Here is an 18,956-nt window from a genome sequence, read left to right on the forward strand (position 1 = left end):
AAGCATGTATATGCCAACTTCAATTTTTATATGGCCATATGGGGTATTTTGTTCATGAGCTAAAAAAGGGAAAACATGTCTAGGGGATTAACAACATTAAATAATAAACTGTGCTTGGATTCTCAACAGGATAGCCCAATAATCAATAAACTACAAATTGTAGTTAAATTTTGTGGTTCAGTTGAGTTTAATCATTCCTAATAATGTCAATAAGACTCCCTACCTTATGTGGAGTAAAAAAGTAGAGTTTGTTTGATTAAGTTTTTTTCTTCAACCACCCAATTAATCACTTTTCTCTAATTAATTCAGTTCAATTAATCAGAATACATTCATTGCACGATACAATTATTAATTTTTAACTAATATCCACATAGTTAATGGAAGTTCTTAATGAATACTCATTAAACATCTTTTTTTAATAATCATGACGGTCCCATAACTTAAACCAATCAGTCCTTAAGACGAGAACAATTGTTGGTTTTCAATCTAATAATGAGGTGGAATTTGCTCCGGCTAGAACAAGGCATTGCGCGACATTGACGTAGTCCTTTAGCATATAATCGGACCAAATATCAACAACAACATACCCGGTGTATTTCCACAAGTGAGGTCTGGAGAAGGTAGGATGTACGCAGACCTTATCCCTACTTTTTGGGGTAGGAATGCTGTTTCCAGTAGACCCTCGACTCAAGAGAAGAAAGCAAGATAAAAGGAAAAAAGAAGCATGACATCAAGAAAAAATATGACAACAAAGTAGCAAGATAAAAGAAAAATAAGAGACATATAGTAGTACCTTCTCCGTTATTTTTTAATTAATGTCAAGTCGGTTATAACTCCAAAAGTATTGCTAGGGTAGTAAGTATCCGTCCTTAAATGACGATGTCATGTATAAGTATATACATGAATCTGTAAAAACATTTCGTGGACTGTTAAGGTGGTGGGACTCCTTAAAAAAAGCTAGTTCCCATTATGTGGAGTATGTACTATGACAAGCAACAGAGAAGTCATGAAAAAGAAATTACGTGTGCAAAGAGAAATAATTTAAAGAGAATTATTTTATGTTTCATCAAATTTTCAAACCCCCTTCCTCACTAGCCGCCCCACTAGCTGCCTTCGACAGCAAATGGGTTCAGTGCCTCTTTCAGAATTTATATATTTCAAAGCTCTCGGGTTTTTGGTTCGAAAAATCAAAATGAGGTTATTTCAATTGTAACTCTAGGATTATTATTCCTTATTTTATATAAAATAATAGATAATTCCAAAATTTTGGTAAAAATCAAGGACTATAATTGAGATTACATTGTTTTGAACCAAACAACTCAATATTTAAGGAATGTATATGCCAATTTCGATTCTTAAAGGATATTTTGTTCATGAGCTAAAAAGGGGAAAATATATCTAGGGATGCACAACAATAAATAGTTAACTATGCTTGGATTTTTAACAGGATCAATAAACTATAAATTGTAAATTATTTGGTTCAGTTAAGTCTTGTCATTTCTAATAATGTCAATAAGACTTCTCTACCTGGACTTCTTCCTGTGTCTAATTTCCTTGTGAAATTAAAAGTTATGAGAATAAAAAGGTACCCCGGACTAGAATATTTCTAGAAGATGATTACTGTGATGTGGACAGTTCCAAATAAACCTGGAACTTTGGGATGGATTGAAGAGATGATTCATTTTTTGGGATGGTGGGGGCACCTCACCCCCCCCCCCCCCCCCCCCCACGCTCCAAAAAAAAAAAAAACCGAATGCCAATAAATATTTCTCCTATTTTGGGTTTTGAAAGTCAAGATCTTTTTTGGTACATGACTTTTAAAATAAAAAAATTAAGGTCACTGGGTTTGTGTCCGTACTAACTATTTTATTGGAGAATTTAAAGCAATGTTTGGTGCATGACGAGAACTTTTATTAATGCTATATTTAATCCTCATTTTGAGAAAAGAAAACTGAAATTTGAAGTTGGTCTCATTCTGTTCTCAATAAATAGTGCTCATAAAAATATGTTGATTATTGCCAACTTAATGATTAAAATTTGTATTATTGAACTTAGATAAGCCCAAAGGATTATTTGTTCATAATATAACAGTATGATATAAAGAAATAGACCCCAAAAATAATATAAAAGTGACAGCTCCAATTGAGCAGCCGCCAGAAAATGATATTTTTGCAATGCTATTACTTGTAACTATCCCCTCAGTCTCAATTTATGAGACATTTTTACTTATCGAGAGTCAATTTAACTAATATTTGAAGTTAAATTCGATTATATTAACTCAATATTTTAAAGTTAAAATTTAGATATTCAAAAACTATACGAAAAGTAATGTAAGATGCCATTTTTCTCATATTAATGTGATGAAAAAAATACATTTTATGACTATGACTGTTGGAATATAGACCAAACAAATCTTAGAGGAGAATGATAATTGATGTTCTTAAATTAATAACGAATGAACTATCAGAGACTTCGCCCCAGTTAGAACGGCACGAATGAACTATCAGAGACTTTGCCCCGGTTAGAACGGCACTTGAGTCACTGAGGCAGTCTTCAACCACCTATTTAATATTTTGCTATTAGCCGCCTTCTATAATACAGCTCCTCTGTCTTCTTTCAGATTTATATATTCCAAAACTTTAGTTTTAATTAGAATATCATAGTATAACATGGAGGTACCAATTTTGATTCTTGTTTTGGCTTCACTTGTTACATTCTCAATTTCATCTTATTCCTCAACACTCTTTAGTTTATCTGAAGGTTCACTTTCAGCTCCACAAGATTCCATTTCATCTCCAAATAGAAAATTCACTGCTGGATTTTACTCTGTTGGTGATAATGCTTACTTCTTTGCAATATGGTTCACTAAGCAATTGGCTGATGGAACCAACACTGTTGTTTGGATGGCTAACCGTGATCAACCGATCAACGGACAAAAATCACATCTTTCACTGCTCAAATCAGGCAACCTGGTACTTATCGATGCGAATCAGATCAATGTTTGGGAATCTGGAACACAATCATCAAGTTCTTCTGTCGAGTTAATGTTGCTGGATAATGGCAACCTTGTTCTTGTGACTTCTGAAGGTCAAAGATTATGGCAAAGCTTTGATTCACCTACGGATACACTTCTTCCTGAACAACCACTAATAAAAACCTCAAAGCTTGTGTCACGTAGAAGCCCCACCAATTTCTCTTCAGGGTTTTACCAGTTACATTTTAATGAAGATAATGTCCTACATCTAGTCTTTGATGGCATAGAGATGACAAGTGTTTTCTGGCCTAGTCCGTGGTTAATCGTTTGGGATGCAGGTCAGTAAAGACGAATTCAGAATTAAAATTTACTTACTGCACTTTGAAATTATGGTTAAGAATAATATTTGACGAAATTTAAGTGATATTTTACATATATAAACATCTATGTATGCATGGAAAATACTGGCTGTAGTTGATATCATTGCTTATATAAGTATTTCATTGGAGTCTATAGGTCAGTAACGACGGATTCAAGATTTAAATTTAGCTAGTTCAATATTTAGGACAACTCTTATAAAAATTATGGGTTCAGAATTTAATACTTGTTGAAATTTTAGTGATTTTCATGTATATGTATGTTATGTATCGAAAATATTGGTTTAGTTGAACTCATTGCTTATATACTCCATCCGCATCTGCAGGTCGGTCCACCTACAATGACAGCAAAAATGCAGTTCTTGACCGTTTTGGCAAGTTTAGGTCGAGTGATCTATTTGAATTCCAATCTGCTGATCATGGTGTGGAATTGCAAAGAAGATTTAGCCTTGACGTAGATGGCAACCTTCGATTGTACAGTCTAGATAAGCTGGGTAACACTTGGAAAGTTTCTTGGCAGTTATTTTTAGCAGCTTGTAGGGTTCATGGAGCTTGTGGATTGAACAGTTTGTGTTCCTATGATCCTATCTCTGGCAGAAAATGCTCTTGTATACCAGGATACAAGATGAGAAATCCCAAAGATTGGTCGTATGGTTGTGAACCAGATTTCGAGATTTCATGCAATGATACAAGTTCCTTGGATTTCATTCCCCTTCGCCATGTTGAGTTTTACGGGTATGATATTGCATATTATCGCAATAAAACCTTGCAAGAATGCAAAAATTTGTGCTTGAAAAGTTGCGACTGCAAAGGTTTTGAATACAAGTATGTTGAGGGTAATGGTACCTATGGTTGTTACCCGAAAACGCATCTGTTCAATGGCTATGTTCAGCCTAGTTGGCCTGATTTTGTTTACCTGAAAGTGCCTAAATCAGCACACGCCTGGCAGGAAAAGAATGAAGGAAACCTCCAATGTGACGATAAAAAAGTGATGTTGGATAGAGCTTATAGAAGAAAAGGACAATATGGATGGATAAAGTCGTTCATTTGGTCAGTCGTTGTAGCTGGAGTCTTTGAGATTCTCTGTATTCTCACTTACTTTATTAAAACCAGACAACATTCATATCAAACCAATCAAGGGTACCTTCAACTTTCAACAAGATTCAAGAAATTCACCTATGCTGAGCTTAAGAAGGCCTCTTCCAATTTCAGCGAAGAAATAGGCCGAGGAGGCGGTGGCATTGTGTACAAAGGGAAATTATCTGATGACAGAGTTGCAGCTATAAAGTCTCTGAATTGTTCCAACTACCAAGGAGAGGCTGAATTTTTAGCAGAAGTGAGCACTATAGGGAACCTTAATCACATGAATTTGATAGAGTTATGGGGATATTGTGCTGAGGGAAACCACAGGCTTTTAGTTTATGAGTATATGGAATATGGTTCTTTGTCAGATAATTTGCATGCCAACAATCTTGATTGGGAAAAAAGGTTTGAAATTGCTTTGGGAACAGCCAAAGGACTTGCATACTTGCATGAAGAGTGCTTAGAATGGGTCTTGCATTGTGATGTAAAGCCTGAGAACATACTTCTAGATTCCAATTACAAGCCAAAGGTTGCTGATTTTGGGCTTTCAAAGATATTAAACAGAGGGGGCTTGGATAATTCAAGCTTTTCCACGATAAGGGGGACGAGAGGATATATGGCTCCCGAATGGGTTTTTAAGATGCCTATTACATCCAAAGTTGATGTCTATAGTTATGGCATTGTTTTATTGGAAATGATCACGGGAAAGAGTCCAGAAGTTTGTGCTCATAGTGGCTCCGGACATGATGATTCTATGGGACTAGGGAAGTTGGTCACTTGGATTAGAGAGAAAATGCGCGAATCCAGTGAAGGGAAATCATGGATTCAAGAAATTGTGGATCCAGCTTTGGATGGTGAATTTGACCCGGAGAAAATGGAGATTCTATTGAAGTTAGCTTTGCAGTGTTCAGCGGAAGACCGAGATGCAAGACCTACAATGAGCGAGGTGGTGGATAAAATGGTTCATCCAGAAAATCTCGAGTTAAAAATAGACACGTTAGTCTAGTTTCTCAAATTTTAAATCTTGCCAAAGTTGTTCTTAGAGCTTTATGTGTAAAGTGGCTTGAAATGCAAGTACTATTAAATTTTTTAATGTAATTAACTCCTTAGGTAATGACATAGTTTATTAACAATCTTGTGCAGTAGCAACTGTTATGGTGTTGTGGCCCATTGCTAGAGGGAAATTGTGGCATCATTAAGATGGTCAACAGCTAAAATCGCAAGTTTTCCCTGTTCAAATGTGCTCATTCAATAGCTCTAGAAGTTCTGCTATTTAGATTTTCACTAATCATCTTCTTTGGGTTTCAAAACTGATTGAAAAATCCACCTATTATGAACTTAAGTTGGCATAACATAATCTCAGTACATATGAGGATACTTAACCAATACCTATTTAGCTGGCCTGAATATTTTGACAGGGCTTAATTTCACGAACAAAGCTTGAATCAATAAAGATCGTTAAACAAAGATAATGTAAAACTGGAACACAAATTCTAAAATCACAACAGAAAATTTGATATTCTGGCTCTTGCTAGAAGAATAGCATATTACAAACCAAAATAGCAAAGCAGAAAGCACATTTAGTCCGCAGATAAGGAAGAGCCACTTAATAAAAGAGGACGGAAGAAAGAAATGAAATCAAGTTCTCCCTTCGGATAAAAAACAAATGTTCACTTAGCCTTTTTTTCTTGGATCAAAAAAAGTATCCACTTATTAAATCAAGAAACAATTAACCTTATCTTTTCAGATTTACCCCTATTAAGTGTTACTAGTTTCACGAGGCCCGGGCTTATAAAAAGTAATATTTTAATTCAAGAAATATAATTTATGTTGCTAATAATTAAACTTCAAATAAGTATATTTTCAATATATAAAAGCAAAACTTTCATTTCATTCCTTTAATATCTTAACTTTCATTTTGATGAAATTATTTACTTCAAATTAAATGCAGAGCCATATTTGAAATATATGAGTTTCAAATCTTATTTTTTTAAGTTATTTAGTTCTAAATTAATAATTTGTATATATTTAATGAACTTTTAAGACAAATACAAAATTTGGACCAAGGAGCTACCGAATCCGATCAAATCGGTAGCTGACACTCTAATTCCACCCTATTTCAAGCTCACTTTGTGTTTAAAAGATTAATTTTAGTTAACCAAACAAGAGATTTTAAAGATAACCCTATTTTAAGTGATCATATTGTCTTTATTTTAACATGATATGGCATCATTTAATAATTTTCAACACTATCTGAAAATCATTTTTTATACTAATCTTGGTAAACACATATGAGCTCATTAAAGTATAAATATAAAGTAAAAGAAATACTTACATCTAAAATCTATAATAAGCAACAAATGAAAACGAAGAAAACAAAGAGCAACAAGAAGCAAGAATATCTAGCGAATAAATGATTATTTTTTAGGTTAATAGATAAGATCAATAGAAAAAAACAACATGAAAAATAAAGTGCAGCGGATGGGGTTGTTCCTCCCTTACCCAAGGGTCACGGGGTCGAGCCTAGGTATGAAAAAAATCCTTAATAGGGAGCGCTTCCCTGATTGGGCTCTATGCGACACGAATCTGGATTAGGCGAGTTCCAAAATGGGTACTAGATACCGGATAGAAAACAGGTAAATAAGGCAAAATGTTCGACAACTTTTAAAAAGTAGATCATAAGAACAAAAAATAAATTTGACTTTAAAAAATAAGGTTAGGACTAAAAGTAAATAATTGAAAAGTTTGACATTTTTTGCGAAAGTTTTGTGAGGACTACAAAAGCCCTTTTGTCGTCCCTTATATATAATAGTAATGTGACCAAATCCGAATGCCTATTTAATTAAGGGAAGTTTAGTCAATTTACATATTTTTTTCTTGGAGTGAATAGTTTCTTAAGGGGTGTGCAAATGGCTAAGTAAACTCTTTTTTTATCCGGAGGGAGTAATAACTATAACTACCACCAAGCGATGTGATGGATGGAAGAGATTCTTCCATCCTTAACCAGGCAACTTGGGTTCGAGTCCTTGACTCCTCGTACTGGAGAAATTTTTGGTAGAGAATACGTCCCTCTTAAATGGCTTTATAGGGCACAAATCTTGAATAGTCGGGTCTGTGAGTTCCAAATACCCGGTGGTTAAAAAAAAGTGATAACACTATTAGACAAATCAGAGTCCTATTGGGGCAATCCTTCAGTCAGGACCAGTCTAACAAATAGTGCATGCCAACAATTATGGGTAGTATTAACCATTTGCGCCAAACCATCATATCACATGCTAAGCAAATTTGGCATGTGTTTGACCAAAACCTAATTAGCAGGCTACCCATTTTCTGGAGAGATCAGCAGCTGTGCTAACAAATTCAGTTATAAAAATCTTCAAGTCATGATAAACTGTCTCATAGTCAATAATTATTAAATGAATCTGTAATTGGTGTTAGTTGATAACCTAACAAAATCATTCAAATCGGTCCTACTCGTATCCAAGCTTAGCCAATATAATCCCAGGTCCAATTGCTTACCGTAATACTCAATAATCACAAGAACGACTACTGGCTATGTTCTCATTATTTCTCGCAACATGTTAGTTTTTTTAATCCATTTACTGTATTTCAATCTTTAATTAGTTAACATCAAGTATTCAATATTAGCTATTCAAAGGATTCGGAGAGACTGAAACTAATTCAGTTGATTGACATGTTTCCAGAATTTCTTAAACAATGCTTATTGGTATTCTCTTATCTTTGTGTACTGTTGAGGCCATGTTAATTTTTGCAACAAGGAGCCGTTTGGACATGATATGAAATCAATGATTTTAAATCATGATCATTTGAAGTTTAAGTTTTGTTTGAACATGCAATTTGAATTTCTTAAGTTGTATTTTTTCTCACAGACATAAAAACCCCCCACAAGTTGTGAAAATCATCAAAACTTTCTCAATTCTTATACAAACTTACCAAATGAGCAAATCATAATTCATAAAAAAATTAATACGCTACTAGAAAGCCTTTCTAAATAATACAAGGTCAAGTGATCGAACTTTAGTTCAATACAAAGAAAATTTTAACATGAGTTGTATAAGTAAATGCAGTTGGTAAATGGTTGGTAAGAGTAAATTTGTTATAAATATACTACCAACTTACAGATCTCTTAATATTTGATATAAATGGTTGGTAAATACATCTACCAACTTATGGATCTTTTTTTACAAAATATAAATGTATGAGTCAAGTTTTACATTTAAAATAATTTGAAATCATGATTTGGAATCCCAAATCATACTTTTTTGGACAATTTGGGATTTTAAATCATGATATAAAGTTGAAGTTAAAAATTTGTGCGAATTATATAAACAAACGCTGATTTGAAATCATGTTCATATCGCATGGCCAAACGCCTACTAAATTCTCCAACTTGTCCTACAAAAATGAAAGAGCCATAAAATTTAACGAGGCCAAGCTGCAGGCTTCTATGGAACAAGGACAAATTCCGGGGTAGCTTTCTAAATAGTTTAACTGGGAATGCCCCTATTTTGCGTTGGTCTTTAATTCTGTCCCTCGTAACAAACAACTTTTTCACGAGGCATAAGTTCATATTTTCTTATCATAATATTCCACAACTTATGTCTCGCATGACAAAAGAAATCATGTCCCACTAGACATAAATTAGATTGCTAAAGAGCAAAAATTAAAGACCAGCCCATTTGAAGGAGGAATCGTGCAATTTCTTCATCTAATTGCACTCAAGTGAAACATAAAAATATTTTAGTATTTCATAAAATATTGTAATTACAATAAATATTTTTAAATAGGTAAAATTACATTAAAAATAAAAGAAAACTGTAAATAAATGACATATAGTAACATTAGTATTTATATTAGTGAGGATCAATTCAAGTGAATAAAATATTAGCCATGCGTTTTAAAGACATTACCTAGGATGTTATTGTGAAAACTTTATTTAATTATATAAAGATTTGAGTAGTTTAGTTCAAAGTTTTAAAATATTGCTCTTACAACTTAGATAGTGTTTTTTCTTTAGATAGTGTTTTTCTTTCTTTTGTTATATATATATTTTGTACTTCTTTTACAATCTTCAATATTATCTAAGAGAAACTTAAACCATAAAATTCATCGGTAAAATTTTTTGGGGCCTCAAAAGTTTGAGGGCCTAACACAAAAGCTTTACTAGCCTCACCCTTAAGTCACCCCTGCTTATAACTTGTAATTATATATAACATACTTTTTTACAATTATAAACAATATAATGAAATAAAAGTTATTATGGAATACAAATCAACTCTAACATCTTAACTTTAAAACAATGAAAAAATCACAATTTCTTAAAACAATATTACTATCATACTATTAATTCTATATTAATAAACTTTATCAGTATTATAATTAAAATGTAATTCCTTCATGAATAAAATTAAAATTACTTTCAAATAGTGAAATATGATAATTTTGATACATAAGACCAATGACAAGTGAAAATGTACAAATCAGCTATGTATTTTTAAAAGAAATATTAAGTGATATTCACCCTCACAATGTTCTCAAATAGTAAATATGCAATACTACGACTTGTTATTTCAGTTATACTCAATCTTCTTATTTCGACAAATAAAAAATTATTAAGTATCATTCATTTGTTAAAGAATTATGAGGGTCAACGATTTTAATTAAGGAGTTTAACATATAATTTGTGTAAGAACTATTAGGCGAGCCCCGAGTATTGGGCGTTAGACATGTTTAGGGCGTACAGTCAGGCGCTTAGGGCGTAAGCCTCACAGAAACTAAGCCTCGCATGTCAGTCCTGAGGCATTTTACCAGTGTCTCGCCCCGAGGCATGTCTTGAAATTGTCTTTTAAAACACTGGGTGTTAGTTGTAAACCAAACAAAAAACCATTCAAAACTGGACCTACTTGCAAACCTATTAACTGGTTCGAACCGGACCGGACCGGTAACCGGTTAACAAACCGGAACCGGCCACCGGTTAAAAAATCGAAACAGGATCGGTCCGGTTCGAACATGCCCAAAACCTTTTTTTTTTGTATAGTATATATATATATATTATAGTATTTATTAGTATATTGTAGGTATATTTACATATGTTATATAAGTTTATAAGTAAAGTTTATATATTTACTGACTAACAGGCTAACAGCAAGTCAGCAATACAGCATATACGTGTATATATATATTAAGTTATATGCTTAAGTTATACTACATATACCTAAAATATACTAAGAATATACTTATATATATCAATATACTTAGGCTATATAACTTATATATTATAACTTAAGTTATTTATAGCTTAAATTTTTTCAAAGTTTATAAATTCGTATATACGTGTGTGTATATATATATATATATATATATATATATATATATATGGTTAAGTTATATGTATACTTATAACTTATATATTATAACTTAAGTTATTTATAGCTTAAGTTTTTTCTAAGTTTATAAATTAAGTATATTTATATTATAAGTATATTCTTAGTATAGTTTAGTTATTTTTCAAGTATATAACTTTCTAATTTTTAATTTAAGTAGATGTATATTATAAGTATATTTTAGGTATATTCCTAACTTAATATAAGTAAAAATATTTTTACTTATATTAAGTAAAAATATTTTTACTTATATATAAATTTTACTTATAAACTTATATAACATTACTACTATATATAAGGGCAAACTTAGGGACTTTTGTAGTCCTCACAAGAATTTCCAAATTTTTTTTAAACTTTTTGATTAATTACTTTTAGGTCCTAATCTTATTTATTTAAGTCATTTTTTTGTTTTTGTTTTCAAGGTCTACTTTTCAAAAGCTATCGAACCTCCTATCTCATTTTTCATGTTCTTTGATTTTCTGTTTGGTGCTCGATATCCGCATTTGAGCCCAATTAATCCAGATAATTCGCACTGTATCGCGCTCATTCAGGGGAAGCGCCCCCTCCAAAGATTTTTTCCATATCCACGTTCGAACCCCTAATCCCTAATTAAGGGAGGACCAACTCCATCCGCTGCACAAGTTAAATTATGTATTTGTCTTAAAAGTTCATTAACTATGTATAGATTATTTATTTAGAACTAAATAACTTCAGAAAATTAGGATACATAACTTATAAATATCAAATTCTGGCTCCGCATTTGATTTGAAGTAAATAATTTCATCAAAATGAAAGTTAAAATATTAAAGGAGTGGAATGAAAGTTTTGCTTTCATATATTGAAAATATACTTATATGAAATTTAATTATTACTAACGTAATTACCCACTTGTGGGACTACAATGGGTATATGGTTATTGTTGTTGTACACTTGTACTAACACAAATTATATTTCTTTAATTAAAATATTTATTTTTATATCTTGAGTTTGGACCCGGGCTTACCACGGGCCTCACATAACTAGTATGTAAATATACCTACAATATACTAATAAATACTATAATATATATATATACTATACAAAAAACAAAAACAAAAAAGGGTTTTCTAACGTTTCAAACCGGACCGGTCCGGTTTCCGGTTTAAAACCGGTAAACTGGAACCAGTGGTCGGTTCCGGTTTTTAGACCGGAAACCGGCCGGTTTATTAACCGGTTATCGGTCCGGTCCGGTTTGAACCGGTAGCCAGGCTTACCCTATTTTGTGTTGGTCTTTAATTCTGTCCCTCATAACAAACAACTTTTTCGCGAGGCATAAGTTTATATTTTCTTATCATAATATTCCGCAACTTATGTCTCGCGTGACAAAAGAAATCATGTCCCACTAGGCATAAGTTAGATTGCTAAAGAGCAAAAATTAAAGACCAGCCCATTTGAAGGAGGAATCGTGCAATTTCTTCATCTAATTGCACTCAAGTGAAACAAAATCCAGTGCCTTTTATAATTAGACCAATCAGAGAAATTCTCATGTGCTAAAACTTTCAGGCCCAGCCCTATATGGTCCCCAGAAATCAGAAAGCAACCACCAAACCAATGAGCCTACGGATCAGAAACGTTTAAGAAAGTTCGTCAGCTAGTATCTCAGGCCAATACCTAACATGCATCTACTCCCCAGCCAAACCGAATGTGGAGTAGAAATGAACAATTGAGAGAAGATGAAAGGGCAAAAATTTAAACCAAAAAGAATCTTCTGTCCTAAACGGAGAAAAAATGAATGCAAGCCATCATAGCATAAATTCTGCGTTTGTCGAAATAAAGCATAATTAATCTGCGCCGTCTTAAAGTGTCTTGGAAGGGGCAATGTAAAACAAAGCAATCGATGTCTCTGGTTATTTTTTGCCAGCCAAGTAACACTACATCTTAACTGAACAGTGTACAAGAAAAGAATTGAATTAAAACTCATTTGTAACATACCTCAGAGCTAATGTTATGCCAAGGGAGGGTCTGTGGTCCACCAAGTATGCCCACTAAATCGTCCTTCCAAGATACTTTAAAAAAGCATCGGGTAAGATTAAACATGAAAGACATAATTGCTAGCAATAATTGGACTTGTAGACGGTGGCGGATTTAGGATTTTCACTCAGGGTGTTCGAAAAAATAATTGAACCTAAATATATACTGTAATATATGTTCAGGGTGTTCAAAAGTTAATATATGTACATAAACACATAAAATTTATCCTATATATACACTGTAATTTTTTATCCAGGGTGTTCGGGTGAACACCTGGGCTCTTGGTACATCCGCCCCTGCTTGTAGATACAAGCAAGTTTTCTTTTAATTCTTTTGTGCATATTGTTTACTTGACTAGCTGCTATTAGCAATCTATCTTAACTTAATGTGATGCAAAAGGAGGGTCTGTAGTCACTCTACGCTAATAGGATGGCCCCAATATCGTCCTTTCAAGACATTTTAAGAAATCATCACGTAACATTAAGCATGTGAAATAATATTGCTAACCAATAATTAAAATCCTTTTTTCTCACATAAATTTCAACAGCTCCACATGTTTTCTCGAATGTTCCTTTTCACAACTAGATTAGGTTCCACTGATATTTTATTAAAACACTTGTACCATGTGTAACACATAGTGCATCCACCACCAACAAAAAGGGTGATTTTAACCGACTATAATGAGCATTTGCCTAACCATCATATCACAAACTAAGCGCCTTAAGCAAGTTCTTTGACTAATAACGCATTAACAGGCTGCTATTAGCTGGAGATCAGCAACTGATTAAACAATTTCAGTTAGCACCACAATCTTCAAGTCATGCACAACTGTCTCCACATTCATTAATTAATTGTAAGTGAATCTATTGTAGGTGTTAGCAGTGTTTCAAAAGGCAAGGGCGTTTTACATTTGCCTTGGCGAAGCGTAAACCTCGAGGCACTAGGCGTAAGCCCCATGAATATTTATTTTTAGTATTTCATAAAATATTGTAATTACAATAAATATTTTTAAATAGATAAAATTACATTAAATTTAAAAGAAAACTGTAAATAAATGACATATAGTAACATTAGTATTTATATTAGTGAGGATCAATTCAAGTCAATAAAATATTAGTCATGCGTTTTAAAGACATTACCTAGGATGTTATTGTGAAAACTTTATTTAATTATATGAAGATTTGAGTAGTTTAGTTCAAAGTTTTAAAATATTACTCTTAAAACTTAGATAGTTTTTTTTCTTTCTTTTGTTTTATATATATTTTGTACTTCTTTTACAATCTTCAATATTATCTAAGAGAAACTTAAATCACAAAATTCATCAGTAAAATTTTTTGGGGCCTCAAAAGTTTGAAGGCCTAAGACAAAAGCTTTACTAGTCTCACCCTTGAGTCACACCTGCTTATAACTTGTAATTATATATAACATAATTTTACAATTATAAACAATACAATGAAATAAAATCTATTATGGAATACAAATCAACTCTAACATCTTAGCTTTAAAATAGTAAAAAAATCACAATTTCTTAAAACAATATTACTATCATACTATTAATTTTATATCAATAAACTTTATCAGTATTATAATTAAAATGTAATTCCTTCATGAATAAAATTAAAATTACTTTCAAATAGTGAAATATGATAATTTTAATACATAAGACAAAAGACAATGACAAGTGAAAATGTACAAATCGGCTATGTATTTTTAAAAGAAATATTAAGTGATATTCACCCTCACGATGTTCTCTAATAGTAAATATGCAATACTACGACTAGTTATTTTAGTTACACTCAATCTTCTTATTTCTATAGATGAAAAACTACTAAGTATCATTGATTTGTTAAAGAATTATGAGGGTCAACGATTTTAATTAAAGAATTTAATATATAATTTGTGCAAGAACTATTAGGTGAGTTCCGAGCGTTGGCCGTTAGACATGTTTAGGACGTACAGTCAGACGCTTATGACGTAAGCTTCACCAAAACTAAATCCCGCACGTGAGTCCCGGGGCGTTTTACCTGTGCCTCGCCCCGAGACATATCTTGAAATTGCCTTTTAAAAACACTGGGTGTTAGCTGCAAACAAAACAAAATATCATTCAAAACTAGACCGACTTGGCTTCTACCCAATCTAATCTCATGTCCAATTGCTGACCCTAAAACTGAATAATCCAAACAACCACCACCACTTAGCAAAATTCTCATTACTTTCCATTATGGATTTTTCAATCTTCGAATTATTTGCAACTTTGTAACTCAATCCTAAAATTACGCCGACCACATGAATTATACATATCGAAGTTCGACGTTATTATATCCATTCCGTCGATAATTCAATGTCGTTTAGATAGTCTTCCTAAAGAAACACGTTTTTCCCTTCTAAAATGGAAAATCTACATGTCATAACTCACTACTAATACAATTTATATTTAATAACTATAGTTTAAATTAATTACATTATATATCTAAAAATAATATGTTAAATATAATTACTAACTACATATATATATATATATATTTAAAAGTAGAATATTTTATTTTTATTATTTATAAAAAAAATTTCTTGATTGCTTTTTCTGCTCAGCCACCGGAGCTCCGGCCACCAATCACGCTGTCGCCACAAACACGCTGAAAATCGTCAGATCTCTGGCCGAAAACGCGCCATAAGTGGCTGTTGTTGTGGTGGTTAGCCGCTGAAGCTCGAGCGAACGAGCTCCGGCTACCCACCATGCCGCCACAAACACGCCGAAAATTATCAACAAATATGGCCGGAAATGCCACCATAAGTGCTGTTGTTGGTGTTGTTATGAAATTTCCGACAGATCTAACCGAAATTTAGTGATTGGTGTTGTATATATTCACGAATGCAGCGATTGTATTCTCTTTTTTTGTTAATTTTTTAGATTATATTCATATTTTTTTAAGTGTATTTGTTAATTTTTTGTATATATCTATATTATTATGTATTCAATTTTACTCGCTGTAAAAAATGAATACAACAAAAAAAAAATGAATAAAGCAAAAAAAAAAGCTATGTCATGTAAATGTAACTATGCCCAATTTTAAACCACTAAACCTTAGTCATTTATGTAAAACGCCCTTCTAAAATTCATGAAATAGTATTATTTTAGCAAAGATCTAAAGGAAAATCCTCTTAATAATAGTACTCAACATTTGTTAAATTAATTACTAGTCAAATATTATCAATTTAGGGCAGCAGTTCATCCAACAGACACGGCAATGAGATTCTCAATTTTTTTTTTCTGGTTGGTTGGTCCACAGGATATTTTTTTTCCATGCATTTTTCCCTGAACAACAGATACGTTTTCCAATTTCTTTTCTTTTTCTTCTCTCCCTTCCATCTGTACACTACTGCAAAATTATTTTTTTGTAGAACCATGAATTCTACGAAAGGCATAAAAAAAAAGATTTAAGCAAAAAAAAAAAGACAGGATCTTCCATCCATTGTTTCCTCCATCACATTTCAACCTCATTTTGCTTTGCTGCTGCCATTGTTGCCTGATTAAATCTGTAATCACTGATTAATTCACTCAATCTTGCTAATGCCCATACGTTTAATGACTGCATTCCTTATTGCATCAGTTTGCATGCAAACACCATTCTTTTCAAACCCTGACATATAACTCTTCACTTCCTTTCTTATCATATCTTGCAGAACTGATAAAAACTCTGGCGTAAAAAACTGTTTCTCTCCTGATTTTTGTGCACCAAAATCATAACTTTGCTGCGTTTGAGGAATCTGAGCCATAAAAGACGATGGTAAACAAGCAATTGGCACCGGTTCGGGTACGGGTACCGGTTTATCAACTTGGGTTGACTGATTTGAGGTTTCATTGGATCCGGATCCGGGTAAGGAAAGGCAAAGAGAAGTGGGAGGGTCGGATACGGGTACGGGTACAGTTGGAGCAGTTTCGATCTGATGAACGGGAGTTGGAGGAAGAGGGAAAATCCCACCGGGTCGGGGAACGGGTCTATAAACAAGAGGTTGAGGAAAACCCGAACCCGAAAGACTTGAATCACTCAAGTCGGATCCAGATGGACTACCGGGATTCATCCCTACACTAGAAGATCTTTTTAAAGGCTGTTGAGGCGTATCAAAGCTTAAATCTTCAGACATAGAACAACACTTACGTTTTAAAGTAGAGTTCCAATGGTTCTTAATAGCATTATCTGTTCGACCCGATAGTAAACGGGCTATCGTAGCCCATTTGTTACCGAACTTAGCATGGGCCCGAATAATGGTATCATCTTCTTCAGGCGTAAAAGCACGATGTTCAACTTGAGGTGAAAGTTGGTTACACCAACGAAGCCTACATGATTTTCCGGATCGACCCGGAACCGATTTGCTTATCAAAGACCAGTTTCTGGGCCCATGTTTTTCAACCAGTGTTTGTAACAGTTCGTCTTCTTCGGGGCTCCATGGACCTTTGATCCGATCCGAATCTTTTCTCTGTATAATTGCAGCCATAAGGGAATAGTAACTGATAAACCGGAAGAAAAGGTGATTTCTCGTGAAAATATTTACAAATTTTGAGGGGTGGTGGGAGGCGGAGCCTCGCCTTTTACTGAACTGGAACTTGTGGGGGAGAGAGAGGGGTTTATATAGTATGACAAGGGAAAGAGGATAGGGATGACTGGTTGAGGAGGTGCAAGTGACCGGTTACAGAGAAGCAAAGGCAGTTACAAGTATACAGCTCGCAAGGGACGCGTGTCACATGATGAGACGGTTAAATACACACCTATTTGAATCACGCTTCTAAAATCTCGGTTAGTTTTGGGATATTTTGGAATGGTTTGGTAGCTTGTTACGAGGCTAAGTTATTTGTATATTAAATGTTGTATGGTTAATACTACCAAGTTTGAAAGATGGTTAGAACTTAGAAGGCTAGTTTCATGTATAAGGGTAATGCTATGTTTGTGGAGAACTATGTGTTATTTTATGCAAAGTAAAAAATAAAATTATTATTTCATGAACAATTAATCCTGCAGAATTAATCTCTGTAAAAAATAATATATAAAAATTACACAATTAATATTTGCGTAACTCTAGCTAATTACCAAAGGACCCCTTAAGGAGCAGGAGTAGTAGTTGGTTTTAAATGTATTTTAGTGAGATTTATGGAAAATAAAATTTCAAATCACCGACCGTTTTGGAAGTTAATAATAATTTATTTATTTATTTTTATGAAGTGTACGTACGGTGAAGAGATGATGAGTGGATGGGCTTTGACTAAAGCCAGGCTGGAGAGCATTTTCATGGGCGTTGATATTTTCCTACTTTTAGTAGGTTTACTAGAGTATTTTTTTAAAAGTTTTTGGTGGTGATGAGCTGGCACTAAACGACAAATAACCGAAGCAGAATAGGAGGATGAAGCCAGGCTGTAAAACCTGACCCATCATAACGGCCTTCGTGCCCACCTACCTCCACGTGCCAGTCACACAGTTTGAACTGCCTGTAACCGACTTTAACGTTTTCTTTGATTTTTTAATTAATGAGATCAGATTAGATTTTGTGTAATTAATTAATTTGATTACTGTTGTTACCTAGATTTAGGAAGAAACATGTCACGCAACTTATATGGTAACCGAAAGATTGTTTCTCCACTTTTGTTTAATCAATGAGCGGATTTATAGATGGAGTTTCAACAAACTTGCTTCAAAGGTAGTGGCTTTTCCTTTAAAATTGCAATCTTAATCAATGTGTGATGGTAATATAATATACCATAAAATCAAGAAGCGGCGTTCATTTTCATTAATCGTTGATAGTGTTTGAGTCACAATCATTTTTGCTGGCTCGTGTTTCTTAGTTTTTTTTTTCTAACTTATTTTCTTTGAGATGTTAATCTAGTTTAAAAGAAGTTGACCAATATACCAACTTTATTCTTTCTTATAAAGGTGCAGTTGAACGGGTGTCAAATTTTTTACCGGTTATCATAATATAAAAAGTAAACATACAAAGAAGTTCAACATATAATATATGTACATTAAAAATGATTATCTATCTACCTATTGTAATTTTTCTAAATGAAGAATGTCACTTGACATTCCTTGGACTAGAATAGTTCCGCCACACGATCTACCT

The 18,956-nt window shown here is 33.2% G+C and overlaps 2 protein-coding genes across 2 annotated transcripts; one reads left to right on the forward strand and one right to left on the reverse strand.

Moving 5' to 3' along the window:
- Nucleotides 1-2,415: 2,415 nt before the first annotated feature.
- LOC132627815 (putative receptor protein kinase ZmPK1) lies at nt 2,416-5,579 on the forward strand. The gene is made up of 2 exons (XM_060343402.1): nt 2,416-3,312; nt 3,678-5,579. The coding sequence occupies exons 1-2, from the start codon at nt 2,670-2,672 to the stop codon at nt 5,438-5,440; spliced, it is 2,406 nt and encodes an 801-aa protein (XP_060199385.1). The 5' UTR covers nt 2,416-2,669; the 3' UTR covers nt 5,441-5,579.
- Nucleotides 5,580-16,026: 10,447 nt separating this feature from the next.
- On the reverse strand, nt 16,027-17,459 carry LOC132627816 (transcription factor MYB44-like). Its single transcript, XM_060343403.1, has one exon. The coding sequence runs from the start codon at nt 17,340-17,342 to the stop codon at nt 16,401-16,403; it is 942 nt and encodes a 313-aa protein (XP_060199386.1). The 5' UTR covers nt 17,343-17,459; the 3' UTR covers nt 16,027-16,400.
- Nucleotides 17,460-18,956: the final 1,497 nt, after the last annotated feature.

Source organism: Lycium barbarum, chromosome 2 (genome assembly GCF_019175385.1).
Source record: "Lycium barbarum isolate Lr01 chromosome 2, ASM1917538v2, whole genome shotgun sequence".
Classification (NCBI taxonomy): domain Eukaryota; kingdom Viridiplantae; phylum Streptophyta; class Magnoliopsida; order Solanales; family Solanaceae; genus Lycium; species Lycium barbarum.

What these genes read in the sequence shown, in the direction of transcription:
- LOC132627816 (XM_060343403.1), bottom strand. Translation starts at nt 17,342, where the DNA reads ATGGCTGCAATTATACAGAGAAAAGATTCGGATCGGATCAAAGGTCCA.
- LOC132627815 (XM_060343402.1), top strand. Translation starts at nt 2,670, where the DNA reads ATGGAGGTACCAATTTTGATTCTTGTTTTGGCTTCACTTGTTACATTC. An exon ending in GTTAATCGTTTGGGATGCAG is followed by an intron (nt 3,313 to 3,677) that starts GTCAGTAAAGAC and finishes CCGCATCTGCAG; the next exon opens with GTCGGTCCACCTACAATGAC.